Source organism: Rhyacophila brunnea, unplaced genomic scaffold (assembly GCF_057557595.1).
Source record: "Rhyacophila brunnea isolate RB1 unplaced genomic scaffold, BYU_Rbru_1.0 scaffold_1, whole genome shotgun sequence".
NCBI classification, from domain to species: domain Eukaryota; kingdom Metazoa; phylum Arthropoda; class Insecta; order Trichoptera; family Rhyacophilidae; genus Rhyacophila; species Rhyacophila brunnea.
This window is the reverse complement of record NW_028232751.1, coordinates 44,529,330-44,550,875: the sequence shown is the minus strand read 5'-3', so window position 1 is coordinate 44,550,875 and position 21,546 is coordinate 44,529,330. Positions and strand designations below refer to the sequence as shown.

General features: G+C 32.2%; 1 protein-coding gene across 1 annotated transcript in view; it reads left to right on the top strand.

The window, feature by feature from the left end:
• Positions 1–18,027: 18,027 nt before the first annotated feature.
• LOC147079827 (uncharacterized) overlaps positions 18,028–21,546 on the top strand; it is a 119,095-nt gene continuing 115,576 nt past the window's right edge. The window contains exon 1 of the mRNA XM_085945668.1: positions 18,028–18,091. Within this exon, the coding sequence (XP_085801794.1) occupies positions 18,028–18,091 (64 nt within the window). The remainder of the gene's footprint in view (positions 18,092–21,546) is intronic.

Below are 21,546 nucleotides of genomic sequence, written 5' to 3'. Positions count from 1 at the left end.
ATAGCTTAGGTGTATAAACCAATTCACTTGTTGGGTGGTTAGTTGTTTGTATTAAAGTCGGCATTCTGGCAATACAGTAAAACCTCGTTAATAAGAACACAGATGATTCGAAATTTCGCAAAAAAAGTCCCTTGAACATTATTTTCATATAAAACCATCTTTAATTCGAATTTTGTAATTCCTGCCATACAAAAATATTCAATAAATCATTGAGCCGGTCATTGAAAATTGTGACAGATTCTTCTTAAAACATCATAAATTACTTATTTTAAGGTAATATAATTTTTTACATTTTATGACCCATTAACACACACGGAATCGGAAATTTCGCAGGCCATCTATGATCGTAAACGAAATTAACCCAATGCTTACGGGCCGCACAAAATTGTGTTTTTGCTAATTGCTTTTCAAATGCAAATTAACACGTTAATTAAAAAAATAATTAAAAGAGCCCGTGAACATTGGGTTAATGAAAATCAAAATTTTTTTTTTTTTTTAATTTTTATATTTTCCCCCCATACATTTCATATTTTGTAATTCGAATTTTGTTCGATTTTCGGTCCCATGGAATTCGTATTAACGAGGTTTTACTGTATGTCCTATCTACGAATAACTACCTTTACCAAGAGACATCCAAAAAACTAAATGAAACATTGATTTTTATCAATTGCAATTGTTCATCAATTTAGTTTGAATTTTATTTTTTGTTCAATCTTCATCTGTTCATCTGAACTTGATATACAGGTAGGCAAATTTTGCTGTTAAAATATGTGATTTTTTTATTTTGTTTATTGTATGTAATAGGAGAGATTTTTTGAGGACCTTTGATCAATTTTAATTGGTGTGACATCAATTCGTAAATTATCAATTTCAGTAAAAGGACATATTGCCAAAAGGCTTGTGATTTCAAATTTTCTGGTTTTATATAATGTTTCTATGCTTTTATAATCACAGCTCTTCATGTTACTGTTTTACTGCACATTTTTTTTCAGTATTACCTGTATTTTGGGAACTAGATAGAGATTTATCAAAATTCTCGTGAAAGTTTGAATTAATGATGACTTTCATTGTGTTTAAACTGTACTGTAAGTTTTCTAAATAAAATATTTTAAAGAAAATATTTCAAACTACCTGCTTAGAAATCATATTTTATTTAAATTTACAGCGGATCTCCTAAGAATTAATATTCTTAGATTCTGATGACTCTATTATGACTCGTTTGTAATTATTTACAACTTAATAACATGAAAAGTGCTCTTAGATCTATTATCGACATTATTCTATTATACTATAATGGCTGCCTTCATATAAATTGCAAACTTTAATTTTTATGTACATAAAGGCCGGTTCGGATTAGTCGAGTAGCTTGATCGAGTAAATAATAGTAATTTAGTAACTTAACGTGTATGAACAGACAAATTTAGTCGACTAATTTAGTAAAATCATTTAGTCGAGTCAATCCATTTTTTCGGTCGAGTAGCGACCCCCACCACCTCACTAAATACCAAACAAGCCATGAGACAAGTCTGAACACGTTATCTTTAGTCAAGTTCATTAGTTGTTGTAGAATTTCTTCCTCCAATTCAAGATATAGCAATTACAAATGAAGTTATTAACTTATTTATTTTTGCTTTGTTACGTTGTGATCTGTTCATTTTGACACGTCACTCACAAATGTACTGTGTTCGGACACCTTTCAGTTACTAAATCATTCGCCACTCGACTAATCTGAACTAGTAGTCTTCAATGAGAAAGCCTGTAGGAGGCAGTGTGGTGATTTATGAAATTTACAAGGCGTTTATTGGGCAATGGTCACTGCCTACGTAGTAGTATCACAGTGGATGTTCAACTTTCATTATCTCGGAAAGTAGATCGATGGCATTTTTATTTTACATTCCTATTTGTAAACGGACTGCAAGGAATCGATTAGGAAAAATTTTAGGTCAAAAAGACCAATAACAAATAACGAAGGCATCCAAGTAGGTTGTATGGGATCACCAATTAACCAAGCCTCTGGTCAACAAATTTACATACTCGCCACCGCACTGCCACCTCCTGTGGGCTTTGCACCTTATGAAAATCTAATTCTATTCAGAAATGCAGCTTATATGACCAGGCTTATGTGTTTTAATTAATAATTATAGAGATGGGAGTCCAAACATATTGCAACGATAGAAAAAAAACATCCTCGGGGATCCTGTATATTTTCATTCAAACTCTTACAATTGAGGAAAGTGTACCTCTTTTTTTTTGCATTCGAAAATGACTCTTATTCCAAACTGGGGCATGATTCAGTGATTTCTATAGGCTAACCGCAGAATGCTCCATTTGGGAGAAGATTCAACATTTTTGGTAACAAATTATGATCAAAATGTCACTTAATTCAGAATGAAAACCAATAAGTTAAGAATGTCTATGTGCCACTATTGATAGAATATAATTAGTTAGTTATTATGATGCAATCAATTACTTCAGTATTAGTTTATCTAAACTGTGTTTTCATTCTCGTCTTTACCAAAAAATCTTATTTATTTTAAAAAGGCTACAGTGTCTATGTTAAACAATCGATTTCTTTATACAACAATTCCATGACTTACGCATTCACATATTCCTATTATTATTATGTTCAACTTGGGCGTATAATATAAATTAATTTCTTCCATTTGATATTATCTTTTAGTTTTTTAAGAGGAAGTACAATAATTTCAGTTACATTATTAATCACAGTGGTATAATTGAATTGCATTTTTGATCTTTCTCGAAATTGTACTATTTTTGATCAAGTGCCAAATACTGAATTCGAAATCTATTACCATACCAATTTTAATTTAGGGCCTAATGCATAGTAATACATCTGTACCTTAGAGCTGAAAGTGCGGAAGTCACATTTTTATCATTTTTGAGTTAAGTATGCAGATTTAAATGTGTATTCACGTTCTCTTATGCTGAAAATTTGGGAGTCCTATGACACATGGTTTTCAAAATACTTATTTCTAAAATGACGGCAGTCCAATTATTATACTTTAATTTAAACTAGTGGACTTATGCTTCAGTTGTTAGTAGTACTTAAATAAAAAAAAAAAATGATAAACTTGTTTCACCCCTGTCAGTGAAATTAAAATAAAAGTCACATTATAATATTTTGTAAACAGAAATCAAGTAAATACAGTTTCAGACAAATCAAGATTGTAAATAAAATTTATGCCAGGAATAAATACTACCTATTTATTTAATTAAAACCATTAAATTATTGAATGTTTACATTCACCATTAATTAAATATGAATACAGTATGCGTATAAGTATCATGCATATATGTATATAGTAGTGTTCATAATTTTACCGTTGTAAGTGTGTCAATTAAAAAATACTTTAATAGTTTACATGAAATCAGATTTTTTTTTAAACAGCAGCCAGCACTTTTGTGTTTGTCACTGTTTGCTGTCAGAGCTTTCTTTATTAGTTGGTTCTACTTAACATCTACATTCTATGCATCAGGCCCTTAATTTTGATGGTGTGTATTAATCGCGCCACAATTTAGTGTTTGAATCAAAGATGATAAAGGAATATTTTTCTTGCCTTCAACATCTTTGGTTAGAAAAGTATTGATTTATGCTACAAATTAGATGAAAGTTTTGTGGGTACAAAGCATACGTTATAATTGCAATTTACGATATAGTCATATCTTTGATAAATCTGATCTTTCCACTGTAGATCTAGAAAGGATCTATTTTCTTATACCAAAAGTAATTTTAGATAATTATTTAAAATGTAAGATAGTACCTAATATAAACATGAACATTCTATAATAACTATTATTTATGATTTTCAATGAAGGAATAGTGGAGTTTTTTTTTTAATAGAAATATACTTGAAAAATTCATGCATACCTAATCTAATTTTTTCCATGTAGTATAAACTGTCATTTCAAACGTGTTTTTATTTTGTAATATATACACAGTTTAATAATATTAATAGCCAGCCCTTTACCCAGATTACAGTGTATTCAGTATTAATGTTCATAATAAAATTTGGTAACATTTAATTCGGATTTTATTTTTGGTTATAACAACGTCCTTAGTATTCAAATTGTTTTGATAAGACATAATCAATATGGTCACTGCTAATACGGATAATCCAAGTTGTAATCAGGGCTAACATTTTTTTTATTGTTTTGTCACATAATATATAACTCCATTTATAATTATCTGATCAGTCTTTGCATTTTATAAAAAAAACAGTTGATTCAATATTAGCGCCGTCTAGACGCTCATGCTTTACCACAAGCTCGTGTATATGGATGGGAAAACTGTAGCTCGCGCAAACTGAAAAGTGCTGTAAAAGTGTCCCGTATTTTTTGTACTAACTATACCGCGCAGGCAAGTCGCTGAGGTCTAGCCGGTGCATTAATCAAATGTCTTGGAATAGTTATGTGAATCAAATCCTTCGTAATATTATTTTTTACGTACTCGGTTCACAGAAATTTTACTGCACAGAGGTATTCTGAGAAACATATTCTTTTCACGTATCTGTTTGCACGCGTACTATGTTATAAACATGTGTTGAATGTTGTGAATTTGCGTCATTCATGTTTGTGTCACATATTAAACTAAAATTAACTGTATATTTGATCTATTTCATAATTTTATTCCATGTGTATGGTGTGTTTCATAATATAATGTTAATGCAACGATTTCTGTAGTCTTATCAAGATATTATATAAATTTTATTTCGTTTAATTTTCGTTATGCTTTAATGGACAATAGAAATTGAGAATTATAATGATTATAATAAACTAGAGGAAGAACAAATTCTTCTGGCATTGTGGCCTCTATGAAATCACTTTGCAACGGTGTTGGTGTCATTTGAAAGTGACATTACCAACACCTACCTGAATTAGTCGCCTGCACTGCCTGAAGAATTTGACACCATTCTACCTACATAATATATGAGTAATGATGTCCGCTCTTTCTTCATGAATATACTATCAATTCTCTGTAGTAGATTAATTGCATTTTTAAATAATCGCACATAACATGTTATTTGTCGAATTCACACCAGAAATTATGTTGATATAATAATATGTGTTGCAGTGGCAAAGGGTAGAGGCCTCTGTTAACATTCAACAAATAGTGCACACTAAACTTTGTCAGTCATACTTATTTGTTTTCGTTGAATTAAGAATATATATTACAGATGGTGTTCGTTAGTTTTTTTAAATTCATTAAGCCCTGCCAAACCAAACCATAATTGATAAAAAATATTTTATAGATAAATCGAAGTTTAGTGTGCACTATTTATGTCGGATCCTAACAGCCTACCTCCACCCTTCGTCACTGATGTATCGTAATACCTCGTTCATTACTCACTGATTCTGATGTAGTTCATTTTGTACTATATTTTTTTATTGTACATCTGAAGAAACAGTGCCTTCGTGCTGTGAAATTATAAATGTTAAAAAATACTTATTATAATTATTAAGCACAAAATGTATTGAAGTTGTTAAAATGAATGCCTAAATGTTGCCTTAAATCTTGCATACGATTATCGTGTAATAATTTATATATAGGAGATTACAACACAACTTTATTGTCAAATTTTTGACATCATTTAATTATAAGTCAATGAATTATTTTGTTATTGCTTTTATAAACAATATTATGTATCAGCTTTTTGAATTCACCTTATTCATTCATAATACAAAATTTTGAGATCTTGTTCAAGTCCACTAGAATCGGAATTATATTTTGAAAATAACCGTATCATTGTTAAATAAAAATTATTTGTTTTAGAAAAATATTTAAAATAAAATCTACTGTAGAGGAGATATGCGAACGTCAACTTGATAATATATTCTGATATGAAATCCATTCACCTCTCATAAATTTTAGTTAGTTTCCTCGTTTGTGTCATTTGAACAAGTTGGCAAAAATGAATAATATTTTGGGCAATCAACAATTATTATTACATAATCTTATGTTCCTATAATCTAATTTGGTATGGGGCTGAGATTTTCACAAATAAATTGGTGCCTTATGAAAAAAAATGTAATTTTTGTAACTTACTGTTTATAAAATATATTTTACAATAAATATTATTTTCCAAAAATATGCTTTGTTTTTTTGATGCGATAGTATGTAATAGTTTTATGATACGCAGGTTTCCTTTGGGTTAATTTGAAAATGGAAGGCGGTTACCGGAATAAAGACACGGATAGTTATATTATACAAGGGGAGTTCCACAACTTCGCGGAATGGTGGTGAAAGTAGCTAGTTTTTTTTTCTGACCATGTCCGATCCTAATAGGATCATATGGACCTCCACAGAGTGGAGGTTTGTATTAACAGATTTTATTTTACGAGAAATGGATGTCAGCCACTTGCTCAACCTACTAGGTCCATACTCTGGCTCATACACAAATTGAAAAATAATATGTGTACTTGCCAGACCCAGGATTCGAACCTGGGAATCACGGCGCCATAGGCTGACTCTTAAGCCGCGCGGCCATCGTGGGGTAGCAAATATTGGGGTTAAAATATATTTTTTTTTTTGTTACTTAACCCTTTTTAAGTAGACTTGTGCAATTTCAAGTTGATTGTTCCATTAAATCTCCTTCAATCAATGACATTATTAATGGACAACGCACTCAATACAGTAGCTAGCAATTAAATTCACGCACAGCGACATTCGCACATGTATAGGTAGACGTCACGCAATTTCCATTATATGATATCACGCATCGGGAATTTATAGCAATATCACCTTTACTGTAATGGCGTTAGAATACTATTTCTAGTGTCAATGTTCATTTGAGTGAACCCGTTCGAACCGAACCGTTCGGCAGACCCGACTAAAAGCATCGGGAATTTATGGCAATATCACCTTTATTGTAATGGCGTTAGAACAGATTATGCTATTCGGCAGACCCGACTAAAAAGTGAGTGTCATTTTTATTCCCAGATGATTCGTCCATATTAATGTCATTGCCTTCAATATTCAAAAGAACAAATGAAAGTCTATGATAATTTTTTAAAATATGTCAAATATTCAGCTCCATGCAGTAATTAAATTCCTCACAAAACAAGGAAGAGGTGTGGAAACCTTCCAAAATGAAATGAAATTGGTTTATGGCACTCTTTGTTGTGGTAAATTTTACAAATGGTCACATTTATTCAAACAAGGTAGAGAGTCATTAGAAGATGATGACCGTTGTGGAAGGCCAAGTGACGTCACTACTAGGGATTCCAATCCCGGGATCCTGGACTGTTTTCGATACCTATGAATCCCGGAATTGGTAAACATAATTTTACAATAATATATATATATAAAACATTATTAAACATAAACATATTTCGGGATTGATCAATTTTTACGGAAAATAAAATATAACAGAAAAAATACTTTTGTAAACTGAGTTTGAGTGAAGTTTGATTTATTACCCATGTGTTGCCAATTCATTTTATTTTTTAAAGATTGGAAAAAAATGCTTCGCACTTTTAACAATGTGATTCCACCATGATCTCATACTTTTTACGGCAGTTTCATATTTGGCTGATTAATTAGATTTATGAAGCAGAAAGGCCATTAAACATGATTTACTTTACTATTTTAAAATTTGATAACCCTTTCATTAAGTCAACAGCAATCTCATATAACATAATATGTGAACACTAAACACAATATTGATTCTACGAAATTTTATAAATGAAAATTGTTTAGATTTGTAAACAGTTTTAACATAAATTAAAAATTACACATAATATCGTCGGTGGTTTGTAAAAAGGGCGAATCAACCACTTTGGCGAAATCGAGATTTTAATGAAAATACAATATGTACCCCACTAGCTTTGTTCTGCAAAAACGGCAAATTTTTATCACCACAGGAAAGTACTTAAAAACGATAATCGACTAAAATTAAATTAATTAAAATTACGAAATAAAAAGCAAATGTGACATATTAGGCCTTTTAAAATATTATATAATAATACCTATTATAATGACAGTATTCTTTCTAAGCTTTATTATAAACTTGTTAGATATTTATAATCATCTACAGGTAAAAAACAAATAAATGTCAAAAAGTTAAAAGTCCTCCTCCTGTAAAGTAGCATTTTGGTTAATTCGCCCTTTTTATGAAACACTGGCGATATGTACGATTCAGGTAACATCCGTGAAGTGAATTTGAGATATAGAGTAAATAATAATCAAGAAACATTTAGTTAGACATTTCAGCCATTTATTCGTACACCTAAGCTGTTTATTTTTATAGAAAGTAAACTATTGCGCACTACCAGAAAATGCTATTCTGGAGACCCACTGGTCACAGGGAGAATTACCGGATAATAAACAACCATTTTTTGCTGCCTTACGCTATTGTAACAACATCGGAAAACACTAAAAAAACTAGCACGTCATGCTTTGGTAATACTTCGGTCATATTATTCAGAATAATATTTTCATTACTTAAATCTTTAATTTTTTTTAATATTGTATTTATCGTCGACATAGTGTTATTTTTTATTCTAATTGAACTTGTATTTCGTCACCGTTCAGGCAAAAGTCACCAACCCTAAAACATAGTTTTGAGATATCGCCATTTGAAAGTTTGGAGGTGAAGGAAAAATCAGCTCTTAATGTTTTTAAGGTTTTATCTACATTACATTATTTTCTCATGTCTTCTTAATAATTTCTTTAAGGTACTTTTACTTTTTGATGCTAATTAAAACATCTGGAAGGTTTTGAAGGAGGCAAGGTAGCTCAATTATGGTTTCATGACTTTTGCTTGTTAATAATCTGAACAATGTTAGCCAAAAGAAGGATAGTAAAAGGTAGTGATATAAGTAATAATACAGATAATGTGGTAAATAATAAGTTTTATTGAATGAAATAGTCTTTTAACATGTTTATTTTTTATGTTTTAAGATATAAATACCTAAAGTAAATGAATTAAGGGTTTTTTTTAATGAAATCTAATGCTAATAACAAACCAATGAAAATTATGAAAATTAAGTAATAACATAATGAAAGTAATGAAAGATTAACAAATAATAATTAAAAACTACTCCTCTGTATCAATTCCGACATCAGGTTCTGCATTCCTATCAATAACGCTGGTTGAGCTCGGCAGAGATTGGTACCAGTGGTGGAATTCTTATGGTATCACACCTTTTTCACATAATACCATTAAATCTTTATGCTTTTGTGAACTTATTGATAGAGGCTTATAAATACGCCTTTGACAATTCATTCGGAAAGGTTGGAGCACGATTCCGAAGTGCAATATTAATTTGTAAATATTCGCCGGAATGGCCATATCGATATTCTATAATTAAACGACAATTTTTTTCAAATCTGAAGCATTTCACCTTTAATCAGTTAAGTTTTTGTCCAGCCGTGTTCCTGGTTTTCTTTTTTAATATTTGTTTGGACAGAAAGACCCAAATCATATAAATCGCTGTATTTTAGTTATTTTGTGGTATACGGTGTCGCAGTTTTCTTATTGCGATTAAATTGAGCAGCTGGAAAAATGTTTATCCAGTCATGCATTCATGAATCTCTTCTATTTCGCAATGGCACTGTGCATACTGTCACATTTAATCATTGAATGGATCCGGGATCTAAAAATTTTTGCTCCAATACTTCAATATTGTCTGAGTTCTGCACCACCTACATCAAAAGGGTCAAAATATTTTGATTGAGGTTCTGGCCACCGCACGTGTCACTAAAAATGGACACTTCTTTTATATTGCTTGGCAAGTTAGTTTGATAACTATACAAGCATGTACCAATCTCTATGCTACCACGCTTGCCATTTATGTCATGCCAAGCATAACAGAAAGCATTATTAGGCGGAGTTCCTTCATAAATTGTCAAATTGTAGCAACAGAGTTTTCTGCTGTAATACAGAGATAAGATATCGCTACTTGGAATCTGTAAAACAATCTGCAAATAAAAGGTTACTGTTGCAAAAGTGTTTTCTCGAGTTGCCCTTTATTTGTCCATAGCTTTGTCGGTGTTGGCTTCTCAATCCCTGTTTTATGTTCGGTGTAGTTTTGCTCCAACTGTTTCTTCTCGTCGCCGTCCTTCATTGCGTTATGAGCAGAGAGCACACTGGTCTCTTCTTTTCTCGGCAAACCCTTTCTTCTCTGCCATCCTTAAAAAAATAGTATTGCTTCACATTCAATCGTTTCTTGAGAGGTGGCTTTACCATTCTGCATTTAATTTCAACAGTCTTTGTGTTCTTCAGTATAAAATCCTTTTGACGACAATAGTCACCCAGACTCCAGTATTCAGAGCATATTAATACTCTTTGTTCTTCAGTACACTTCGTGGAGCAATTGAATATGCATTTAGTGCAGCTGGCTGTTTTGTGAGTTTTGGCAATAAACGCCCGTTTTTTTGTTTCCTAGGCATTTCCAGAATTCCTAAGATCTTTTACAACATTACGAGTCCAAGTAGAAGGATCTGATTTGCGCTACCGACTTATTTTGTTGGTATGTTGCTCGCATTCTGAAAACTAAACTATGTGGTCAAGAAAATATCACAGATAACAGAACTCCTGTTCGACGAAGAGTATTACGAAGTAATAAAGTATTACGAAGTATTACGGTATCTAGTAAAATAACAACAAAACAATCCACAATCGAAACAATAGCGTAACCCGAAGATCCAAACGTTCAATGGCAGGTGACAAAATGCATAATCATGGACGAAACTGACCATAAACGAAAAATAATTGTCAATCACAACTCTCTATGGTTGGATGGTGACTTTTGCTTGTTTATTTCGTCATCACTGTGCTGCATTTACGAGCAGACAAAAGTCACCATTACGCTATGGTGAGTTTTGTTTGATTTAATTTAGACCAAAGCGATCTTATTATAACAAGCTAAGGTAAACTATTCCTGTTTGGTTATTTTTGCGTATTTCAGACAAGTGTTAGAAGTTTTCAAATGACAAATTAGTAAAACTCACCATCCATAGTATAGTGACTTTGCTTGTTAAGATTTTATCGAAAGTCATTAAGTGGAAAACAAATAATTCGGATTTAAGCAACATTTTACTAACTAATGTACCGTGGTGACTTTATGCTTCGGGTGACATACTCAACTCAAAACAGCCATTTTCAAGGTTGGTGACTTTTGCCTGAACGGTGACGATTTGTTATCTTTTCATAAATAAATAAAACTGTTTTACTCTCACATTATTATTTATATTACAATATTATTTACTCCATTCAACCTATGTATTTCCAAGATTGAATGTACGCAATATTAACAATAAATGTCTTAAATGGTATCAATTATACTAGATTTATATTGACTGATTTGATCAATGTTTTTTGTATATATAAAAATTTAATATTAACTATCGAAAAAATTGCCAATCCCGAGATCAAAATTTTGGCTCAGGATTGGATTCCCTGAAATGGTATTAAAAATCAACGATGCGCTTATGGAAAATGGTCGTCTAAAACTAATCGAAATCGCAGAAACATTCATTCTAACCAAAACAACAATTTCCAGAATTATACACGAAAATCTTGGGATGTCAAAGGTAAACGCAAGATAGGTGCCACGAATGCTGATGCCACATCAAAAAACTTACCATGTGGAATGTACTAAGCAGTTTTTAAAGCAATCTGGCGTTAATCAAGAGGAACTTATCAACAAAATTGTTAAGGGAGATGAAGCGTGGCTTAATTATGACTGAGTTAAAACAGGAGTCCACGTAGTGCATGGACTCCTGTTTCCATGAAACTGACATGAAACATTCCTGACTCCATGAAAAGGGTGGTTCAGCCCCCAAGAAGTTTAAGGTCATACCATCGGCTGGGAAGGTGATGGCAACAGTGTATTGTGATTCACAAGGAATCCTGTTAATAGATTATAAACAAAAAGGCACCAACGTCACAGGACAGTACTATGTTAATATTTTAACGAAAAAAAATAATTATATTTTAATAAAATTATTTATTGAAATCGCAACAAAATAACCATATTTTTGTTATTTTACGAATAAGTTTTAATTCCACAGTCAGTGAGTTAAAGGTTACATATGCTATGTGCAATTGTTTCATATTTACGTATTTTGCCAAATATTTCCGATACAATATTTCACGGTGAAGTGTGATTCGGCGAATTGCATACGTACAAGTTTCCGGAGACGTTATTTGGCGGCCTTCTAGGACGCCGGAATCCGGTCAGGTTGAAGAACAGGAAGGCCAGGTTGAGGTTCTTTTCTGGCATCCGCAACACGTGGTTGAGGCAGGTCCAACATCGCCTCTTCATTCTCAGCGTGATGAGAAGCTGCTTGGTGCGTTCTCTTATCTCCTCATAGCTCTTAAAGTCATACCACCATACAACCAGTATCCGTTACAAACATCTGTTTTCGAAGCTCAGAATACGGTTGCTCTGAGCCTTCGTAAGGTGCCATGATTCAGTGTCGTAAAGCAGCACCGTCAAAATGCAAGCATCGAATAGGCGGCATCTGGTTTTGACCGAGTACGATTATATTCACGATTGTTAGTCCCAGCAACGTTCAACTTGATGCGGAGTGTCTGGGACTAACATATGATTATATATTTATATATAGAAATGATTGTTTGTTTGTTTGTTTGTCTGTCTGTCCTGATTGTGATGAAGCTTTGGTGAGTTGTTGTGCGCACAGGGACAATCACTACAAGGTTTCTGAATTAGTACAACAATCTTCTTCTATTTCTATTCTATCTTCTTCTATTCGTATGCGTTCCCATACCAAATTTGGAAAATCCATGCTTCTCACATGGACAGCTGTAATATGTGGGCTGCTCACGCGTTGGAAAACCTTCTAATTTATTCATGTACAGTACGGAAAAACAAAAAATATTGACTATCCAAAAATCCAATAAACAATTAAAACACAAACAATTTCTTTCTTTGAGTGGCATTGCAGCGCATGCCGGGTACTCGCTAGTCATTCAATAAAAACTTAGTACTCAAATTTGGATAGAAATAATATTAAGTAATTCGTAAATATTATTTTATTTTGGCATGGCGTGTTCATTTTCATGGAAGCTTTAATAAAAATATAACAGATGTCTCTGCAAGTACGATAATTTCATGTAAATTATAATAATTATCATTTTATTATTATAAAATCACCGAAAAATTAAATTATGTTCATAATATTCAATAATAATACAATTAATATGACATGATTTTTTACAATGTAATTTTTACTTAACTCAATTGGCTGGCGTTACGTAGTAGAACAGCACTACAATAATTATTATTGTTATTGTAACAATTTCGACAATAATTGTTGTGTTAATAATATTGAATGCTTTTTTTATAACTATTAACATCTTCTTACAAGTCATCTATCCTCACTGCTGAGGATCACACTCTCTGTCCTGTACCGTTTTTAAAAAAATCGGTGTGTGTACTTATGTACGCACGTTAGAAGTTATACTTCTTTGGCGTAACAAAACAAAAAAATCTCAAAACCTGTGTTGAAAAATTTAGCAAACCGCTATTTTGACCATCTTTGCTTAAACAGATGACTGTACAACTATTTTCGTTAACAATAATAATTTATTACAAATCAAAAGTAAAACATAGCCTATTTAATGGTTTAACTGAAATGTGATATTGGCTTTTGTGATGAAATATAATAATTTTTATTGTCTTCGATTACTATAAGCTGCTAATAAATAAATTGACATGGGATATACAACAAATATTATCCTAAACTGTAAAAATATGTATTTTTGTGTATGAAATATCTAAATATTGTAAATTTACAACATACCATTGTTTGAATTATTTACCTACTCAACATTCACAAAATTTATTTATTTATTGATATATAATTTTACTCATAAATAATACTTACATAAATATAGCCTCAAATCGTGATACACAACCTTTACAATGAAAAATAAATATACCTATACTCCAATATAAATAAAGTTTTATGAATATAAATTACCAGTGTAGAATGTTAGTCTCCAGAAATTTGTTTATAAACATATAGGTATATTTTATAACACAATATTGGTTATGTTTACAACACATGTTATTTACTTGCTTGTATTGAACGACTATGCGCATGCGCGTGTCCGCTTGTGAAATGAAAAATGAATAATGATAATAAAAGTTGCAACATGCAGTCTTTACCCAACCGGCCCAAGCCACAGCCCTCAATATCACAGCTGAAAATTACAAACCTCCAGCATATAGAACACCCGAACGTCGCCGCGCAAAATAAAAGTTGCGACATTCAGTCTTTACCCAACCGACCCAAGCCACAGCCCTTAATATCATAGCTGAAAATAATAAACCTCCATCATTTAGAACACTCGAACGTCGCCGCGTAAAATAAATTATGTTGCATAGGCGGGAAAAACTTCCATCCCATGCCAAATAAATGCGTTACATTTGCGCGCGAAACTTTGTCACACGCCAAAAATACACTCTGATCTGTTTTCCCAAAAGCGCATAAAGAAGTGTAACTTCAATAACTTCAAAAAAGGATTTTTTTTCGGTTAGGTACATGTTCAAATACGTGCGTTAACATGATCTTACTCCTTACTTCATTTATCGTTTGTCAATTTATGGCTACGGCCGTATGTTGTAGCTTAACCAATGGGAAATGACAATAGAAATGGCGTATTTCAAAAAAATACTACCTTATTCTTAGGTCAATAATTGTTATAAAATAATCATTATTCGTAGGATGTTTATCACATTTGAATGGTGAAAGACATAGCTTATAAATCAGTATATTTAGAATTATCTTCAAATGTGTTAATTGTGCCCAGTTTTTGAATAATAAAATGCCTAATTCTTGTCAAATTTGGGATCACAGATTTTATAAAATATAATTCTTTATCGTAAATATTTTATTCACTATATAATGTTAACATTAATTTTACTAATGGTTTTATAAATGCGTTTAAAAATTAATAAAGGTACTAGTCCGGTTATCCCGGATACGGCAGCAAATACATTTTTTAATAGCCGATATACTGGATTATTTGTTAGGATAACCTAACCTAACCCAAACTAACAAATAATCCAGTATATCGGCTATTTTAAAAATGTGTTTGCTGCTGTATCCGGAATAACCGACTAGTACCTTAATAAATCTAAAATATCTAAACACCACTGCACATGGATGTACTGAAATATGACTATATTCTAAAATATTAGATTGAGAGGTTTAAAAGGATACTATTTTATGTAATAAAAATACTTTATGCAGTCATCAAAATTTAAAATAAATATAATGGATAATAAGGCTTCAAAATTATATAAATAAATTATCTACAACGTTTAAGGGGTGTCCAGGATTATGATCTGAAAATACCATAAAACTCCATTTTGACCTACGTGGCGCACGTGGGCCGTTAATATAGATTCTAGGAGATATCTTAGAAATCTGTCCGAGATAGATAGACCAAAGATTTTTAAATTTTATATTTAATTTATATGGATGACACATTAAAATTAACAATCAGTGACATCCTGTGCGGGTATGCGTTGCACAAGGGCGGTGAATGAAATAGTACAACTTTTACGGATTTCAATGAAGCAGACGATGCAGTCGTTTCATTAGAAAATATCGACATCTTAGTTTAAAAAATAATCGATGCACAGATATCCTGTCAACATGTTGTTGCAATGTAATATCCATTGTAATGCATCATAATATCGTACCTACGGTTTGGCGGTTTTCCGCAGGGTAATATTTTCACAAGGGTGCTTTCAAACCTGTCAGCGCCACAGACCTTCATGTAAGTACCTAAAACCACGTCTGTTTCGTGGAAATGCGCTAATTACTACTAGATGGTGATTATGTCGATTTAAATATTTTGGTATAGGTATTTGCGTGTTTAAGATAGCCGAAAACAAATAATTAAATATGTAGGTAGGTATGTAAGTAGCTAACCTAACCTAACCTAACGAATTTTCCAGACAATTTGAAAATGAAAATTAAATAGGGCGGCACTCTAAATTAACTGGTCATTTCGAAAACCCCATAATTAGTGACACAAAATGGCAAAATGCGTTTAGGATTATTATTTATTGAGGGTAGACCTATCATTCTCTTCGAAAACAACTCAATTGGGAATATGCAACACGATTTTATTAAAGCAAGAATTTTCAAGTCAGTTCTAAAACAACATGCAGTAGTTGTGTTGTTTTCGCACGGATTATCCTTAGCTACCGTACATCGACTATTTGCAAAACACTTCCGAATATTCCTGTGCATGAATTTTTCGATTATCGCCAGCTATGGGTAAACCTAGGTGCGGCAGGTTATATGAAAGTATGGTGAAGCAGGCAAGTATGGTGAGGCAGGGTGGTAATGAATTTGCGGAAAAATTTCCACGTTAACATTATTATATGGGTACGTTATAATGACCAAAGTAAATCCTCCGTGATGCCCTGCATTTTACTTATCGCGTCGCTATTTCTCGTAAGTTGTCGGCTATTGTTGGCCTGCTTCATTCAGTTGTATGAGAAAGCCCATTCCATGCCCCTCTTTTTATTTAATACCTCTATGGGGTAAACTCTTTTTTTATACACAACCTTAAGTTGAATAAGGCAGGATTTTATTGCTACCACGAAGGACTAGCAAAAAAGGGCCCATTGAAGTGTGTACATTTTTGATGGACTACATAGATCGATTTGTACTCTCGCAAATTATAGAACTGTACATTTTCAGACTGTGGTTTTATTTTTTCTTACTTTGACTGACACAAAAGATTTCAAAGTATTGTCCATGTTGTGCCAATGCGGGGCCACTCATTATTCTTCCCTGTGATAGGGATTTCGGTGCTGCAAAACTCTTTATCCGGCGTCAAGATAGGGTCAATACTCCATATGAGTATTCTTCTCTCATAGAAAGATCCAATACAACAAAAATTAAATGACTTAAACAAACTTCGGCAGTATATTTCTGAAAAACATATCTTACTTACCTTTTTATGAAACAATTTTCCAGTGGCAAACCACACAAACTGAAAATAACGATTGGTTGATTTTTTTGATAAACTTATTATCTGAAAAACTAAATTTGTATAATCTATATCAAATAGATTTTTTTAAATTATATTGCAATGAAATTAATTATTAATTAACAATTATAGCTGTATTATCACGTCATGTTCATTTCGAAAACAACACATTTACAAGAAATTAAAACAGATTTTGCCATTAAGCATAAAATGACATCAAATCAGGGCTCGAAATGGACCGGAACGCACCGGAGCACTGTTCCGGTTCGTGACATCGATAAAATTATCGCTCCGTCTTATGGAAAATATATTTTGACCGTCTGAGCTAGATAGGCCATGTAATAGAAAATGTAACACATTTATTTTTATGAAGTACACATAAAATTTGATAACTATGTAATATCTTCAGAAAATTGTCGAGCGCTCCGGTTCGTGAACCTTTCCATTTCGAGCGCTGCATCAAATGATATTCACTTGTATTAATATACTTACATATTATTATGTAGTAATAAACAAATAAATAGATAATAATAGGTATGTAAAACAAATATTTTTAGAATATATTACTTACATCATTTTCATCCTAAAGCCGGAGTGCAAAGTTATCAAGTGGCAACTCTACCTGCTGGTCTTTTATACCTTATAAGTAGGTACCTATTTTATAAATAAAATTAATGGGACGCACAAAATAATGACTCTCATTTTCAACTTATATAATATATTAAATTCGAAATTCTTTTATGACATTTTTTTGAAACGTTAGTTTTTTAGCCACTTTTTTTAATTTTGCGAAAATCTAGCATTTTTTCTGTCATATAGCTTATTTTCTTACCCCATCTAGCATATTTTTGTAAATGGCAGTTGTCAGGAATTACTCCGCGAAAATGAGAGTTCACCTGTAAATAAAAATACCGCGCGCATCGATGGTAAGGTACATTTGTGATTGAGATCACCTGGGAAAGGATTGAAAAGGCTGTCATTATTTTTAAATGCCTATGAGCACAGCGCGACGGCTCTTGCAGTAATGGAGGACACTAAACTTGGCAGGCAGAAAAGCACGGCACAGGTGTCCCGCGTCTCATCGTCAGGTAAAAGTAATTCGACGAAGAGAGCCACCAGCCGAGTGTTTCGGTTGTTTTCTTTAGTTGCCCCTTAGCAAGCGTGAATTGTAGACGTAGTAGCGTTTACCTGTCGGCACGAACGAGTGCAGGTGCAATTCTCGACCTCTTTTCATTTCAACCGAGTTTATCCGTTAGTTTCTTCAAACACTTGCAAAATTAATATTTTAAAATATCACGTCTATAATTCTAACATAAAAAAAAACGTATGTGCATTCAATTTAGTAATATATTATGTACTTAATTAAATATAAAATTTTCGTGTTTATAACATATACATAATATTATATACACTACAGTGACAGCAATACATTAAAAACTTATTTGTTTTTTCACTTTAAAACTAAGAAGAATGAATTTAATATTTGCAATGATTCTGTAGATATAACAAAATAATAGATCATTTGCGATGTTTAATCAAACTTCAACATTAATAATAAATTACTTCAATACGATACTTTTATGAACCGTTACCTCTTTGAAGACAGTTTACACGCAAAAATGGTATTTAGGGCAATGCAGACAAACGTCTTTGCCAGGATAATTAGTGGTGCTCCAAAAGGATGGCCGTGGAGCTTCCTGCTTGTTTCTCTGCTACTGACATACAATACAGCACAAGGTAACTCATTAAAAATAACCATGTATTTAACTTTTAACACCAAAACACATTTAAAATAACATCATCAGGTAGGGGACATAATTTGACAAATACATTAATATTTGTTCAGTATGCATGTCTCTCCCATCTATTTCTTTCTGTATAAACACAAAAAGGTTGCAATTAAAAATATTACTGTAGCTATATTATAATATAATAATATAATCAAATTAATACGTTTGTTGAACATTCCTACAATAAAATAAATATATCTCGTATTATTGTTATAACCATCTTCTGATGGAAACAAGATTGACATTATTTTTGTGGAATCCTTTTTCGAAATTAAATATTTTATTAGTCAAATGATATGTACAATTAAATAATTTCGTGTGTGAATTTTTATATATTAAATTTAATGTAAGTAATAATATAATATAAGAAATAGCATAACATACTTCACCGATAACGTTACATATCGACGGACATGCGGAGAATTTATTTTTCCCGTTATCAGTGTTAACTTTACTAATATGTAGGTAACCACTACCCACTAACTTTACTTCATAATATTCGCGATTGCGATTATTTCTCATTTTAACACAATATGAAACTTTGTCTTTTCCAATGTTAGCGAATTGATAAACAATACAATCGATATTAACTATGTATTTTGCCGTATTCACATATTTTATTAATTAACAAGTACATAGGTATTCTTTAAAAAAAATAATTGCAGTTTTAAAAAATTACACAGAAAAATCGTTCAGCAACCCCTTTGAGATATTCGTAAGGTAGTGATAAACATTATTGGCAGCGACAGGCACTTTGCCATAGTCAAAGGATTTTTCTTCAAATATTTTAACATAATCGTGTCCGGAAATTTGTACGTATGCAGTTCGCCGTATCACACCTCACCGCGAAATGTTGTATCGAAAATATATGATCGTATATTAAAGACCATCCAAACTCTTTGGGTCGTATAGTACTGAGATAAAATTTGTGTCTAAATTAAAACGGTTCTTGTCGGTTTACAGGAAGCCAGCGGCAAACAAATTTTGAATATAGCCGATATACTGGATTATTTGTAAGGTTAGGTTATGATCTAATAAAATTGGAATAGTATTGTCTGCAATGCTGTGCTGTATACTATACGGTCATTTCTTTCCGATAAGAAAGCTCACGGCGAACTATGCTACTAACTAACCTAACATAATACCTCACAGAAGTTCCATATTGACGAGTATTTTAAGGCTTTATATTTAGTTTCTAAGTTAAATACCAATTTTGAACCTCTACTAGACCAAGTAGATTTGAAATTTTTGAATATAGGCCGAAGATATTATATTACTTTTTAGCATGTTATTTTAATAACATTTTAATAAAATCATATAAAATTTCTTTATTCATGCTAGTTACAACAAAGAAAATATTATTTTTGCGTTCAAAACTGATTGTATGAAACTGAAACATGACTTGTATGACATAGGCATAATACTGATAATAATTAGAGCAAGGTATTTGTAGAAGTGCTAACAACATTACTATAAAGTTACCACATTAGCGTGAAGTCTGATAGTTTTGACAGAAAACAATACAATATATTCGGAGTTGCGCTGAGACAGAAAAACTGATACAATATGCATGATTTAAATGCACTCCAGAACCACAATAATAATCATATTATTATTCGTCCTGCGTAATTCCTGTGCACCAAAAGAAATCGTTTCTGCGCATGCTCAAAGGTTAAATTGGTCCACTTAAAAAGATAGCTTGTTTGGTAATAGCTCAATGTGCTGGGTCATTGCCGACTGAAGAGATTAATTTAAAGATGGCGGTGGCTGGGTCCAAACACACAATGCTTTAAAAAAAATACTCGTAGATTTGACATTTTTTGACAACAATTTACTTGACTGCGCTGAATAAGAGCTTAATTGATCGAAAAGACCAACTCGCACTGATATTGTATTACTGTTGAACTATTTTAATAGCCTAGGACCTATGGTACATATAACGCCGTGGGTCTCAGGTTTGAATCCTTGGTCTGACAAGTACACATATTGTTTTTCAATTTGTGTATGAGTCAGAGTATGGACCTAATAGGTTGAGCAAGTGGCTGACATCCATTTCTCGTAAAAACAAAATCTGTCAAAACAAACCTCCACTCTGTGGACATGTGGACATCAGACATGATCGAAAGAAAAAAAAAGGACTTAGGTGTACTTATACACCGGAATCTATGTATGACGTAGAAAAAATAATAAAATATTGATTTTTGTCAAGCAATTTTGTAAAGGCAATGCCTTTTAAGCCGATAGTCCTTATTAATTTAGTGTACATCTACAATATTTTAAATAACGATCCAATGATATTTGTTTTACAATAATCGACTAGTAGAAGTGGATGTAGGTATAATTATTATATATGGATAAATCATAGGTTTACCACTTTAATAATGTCAACTGTCAAATTATTATCGGTAGGAAGACATTGTAATAAATAATAAAATAAAACACAAAATGTAGTGGATACCTATAGCGCCTGTACACGTGCATGGATTTACTTGCAGCATTGCAGCAATAGTGTGTATTTTAAGCTATCACGATAATAACTGTTTACACGTAAAAGTGCAGACTGTCTCGTCAATCTCATTCTTCAAGAGTAAGCGAGACGCGATGTTGTCATTTTATCGTACTATTTGACCGGTAGTGAAAATCGGTTAACCTCAAAATGAGTCTCTGCGTGGTGCAGTTTTTTTACCGGCAGGTTTGCCACCATCGTTCTAGGTACTGCGCAGGCGCAGATATAGAAGAACCCAACTGTCGCG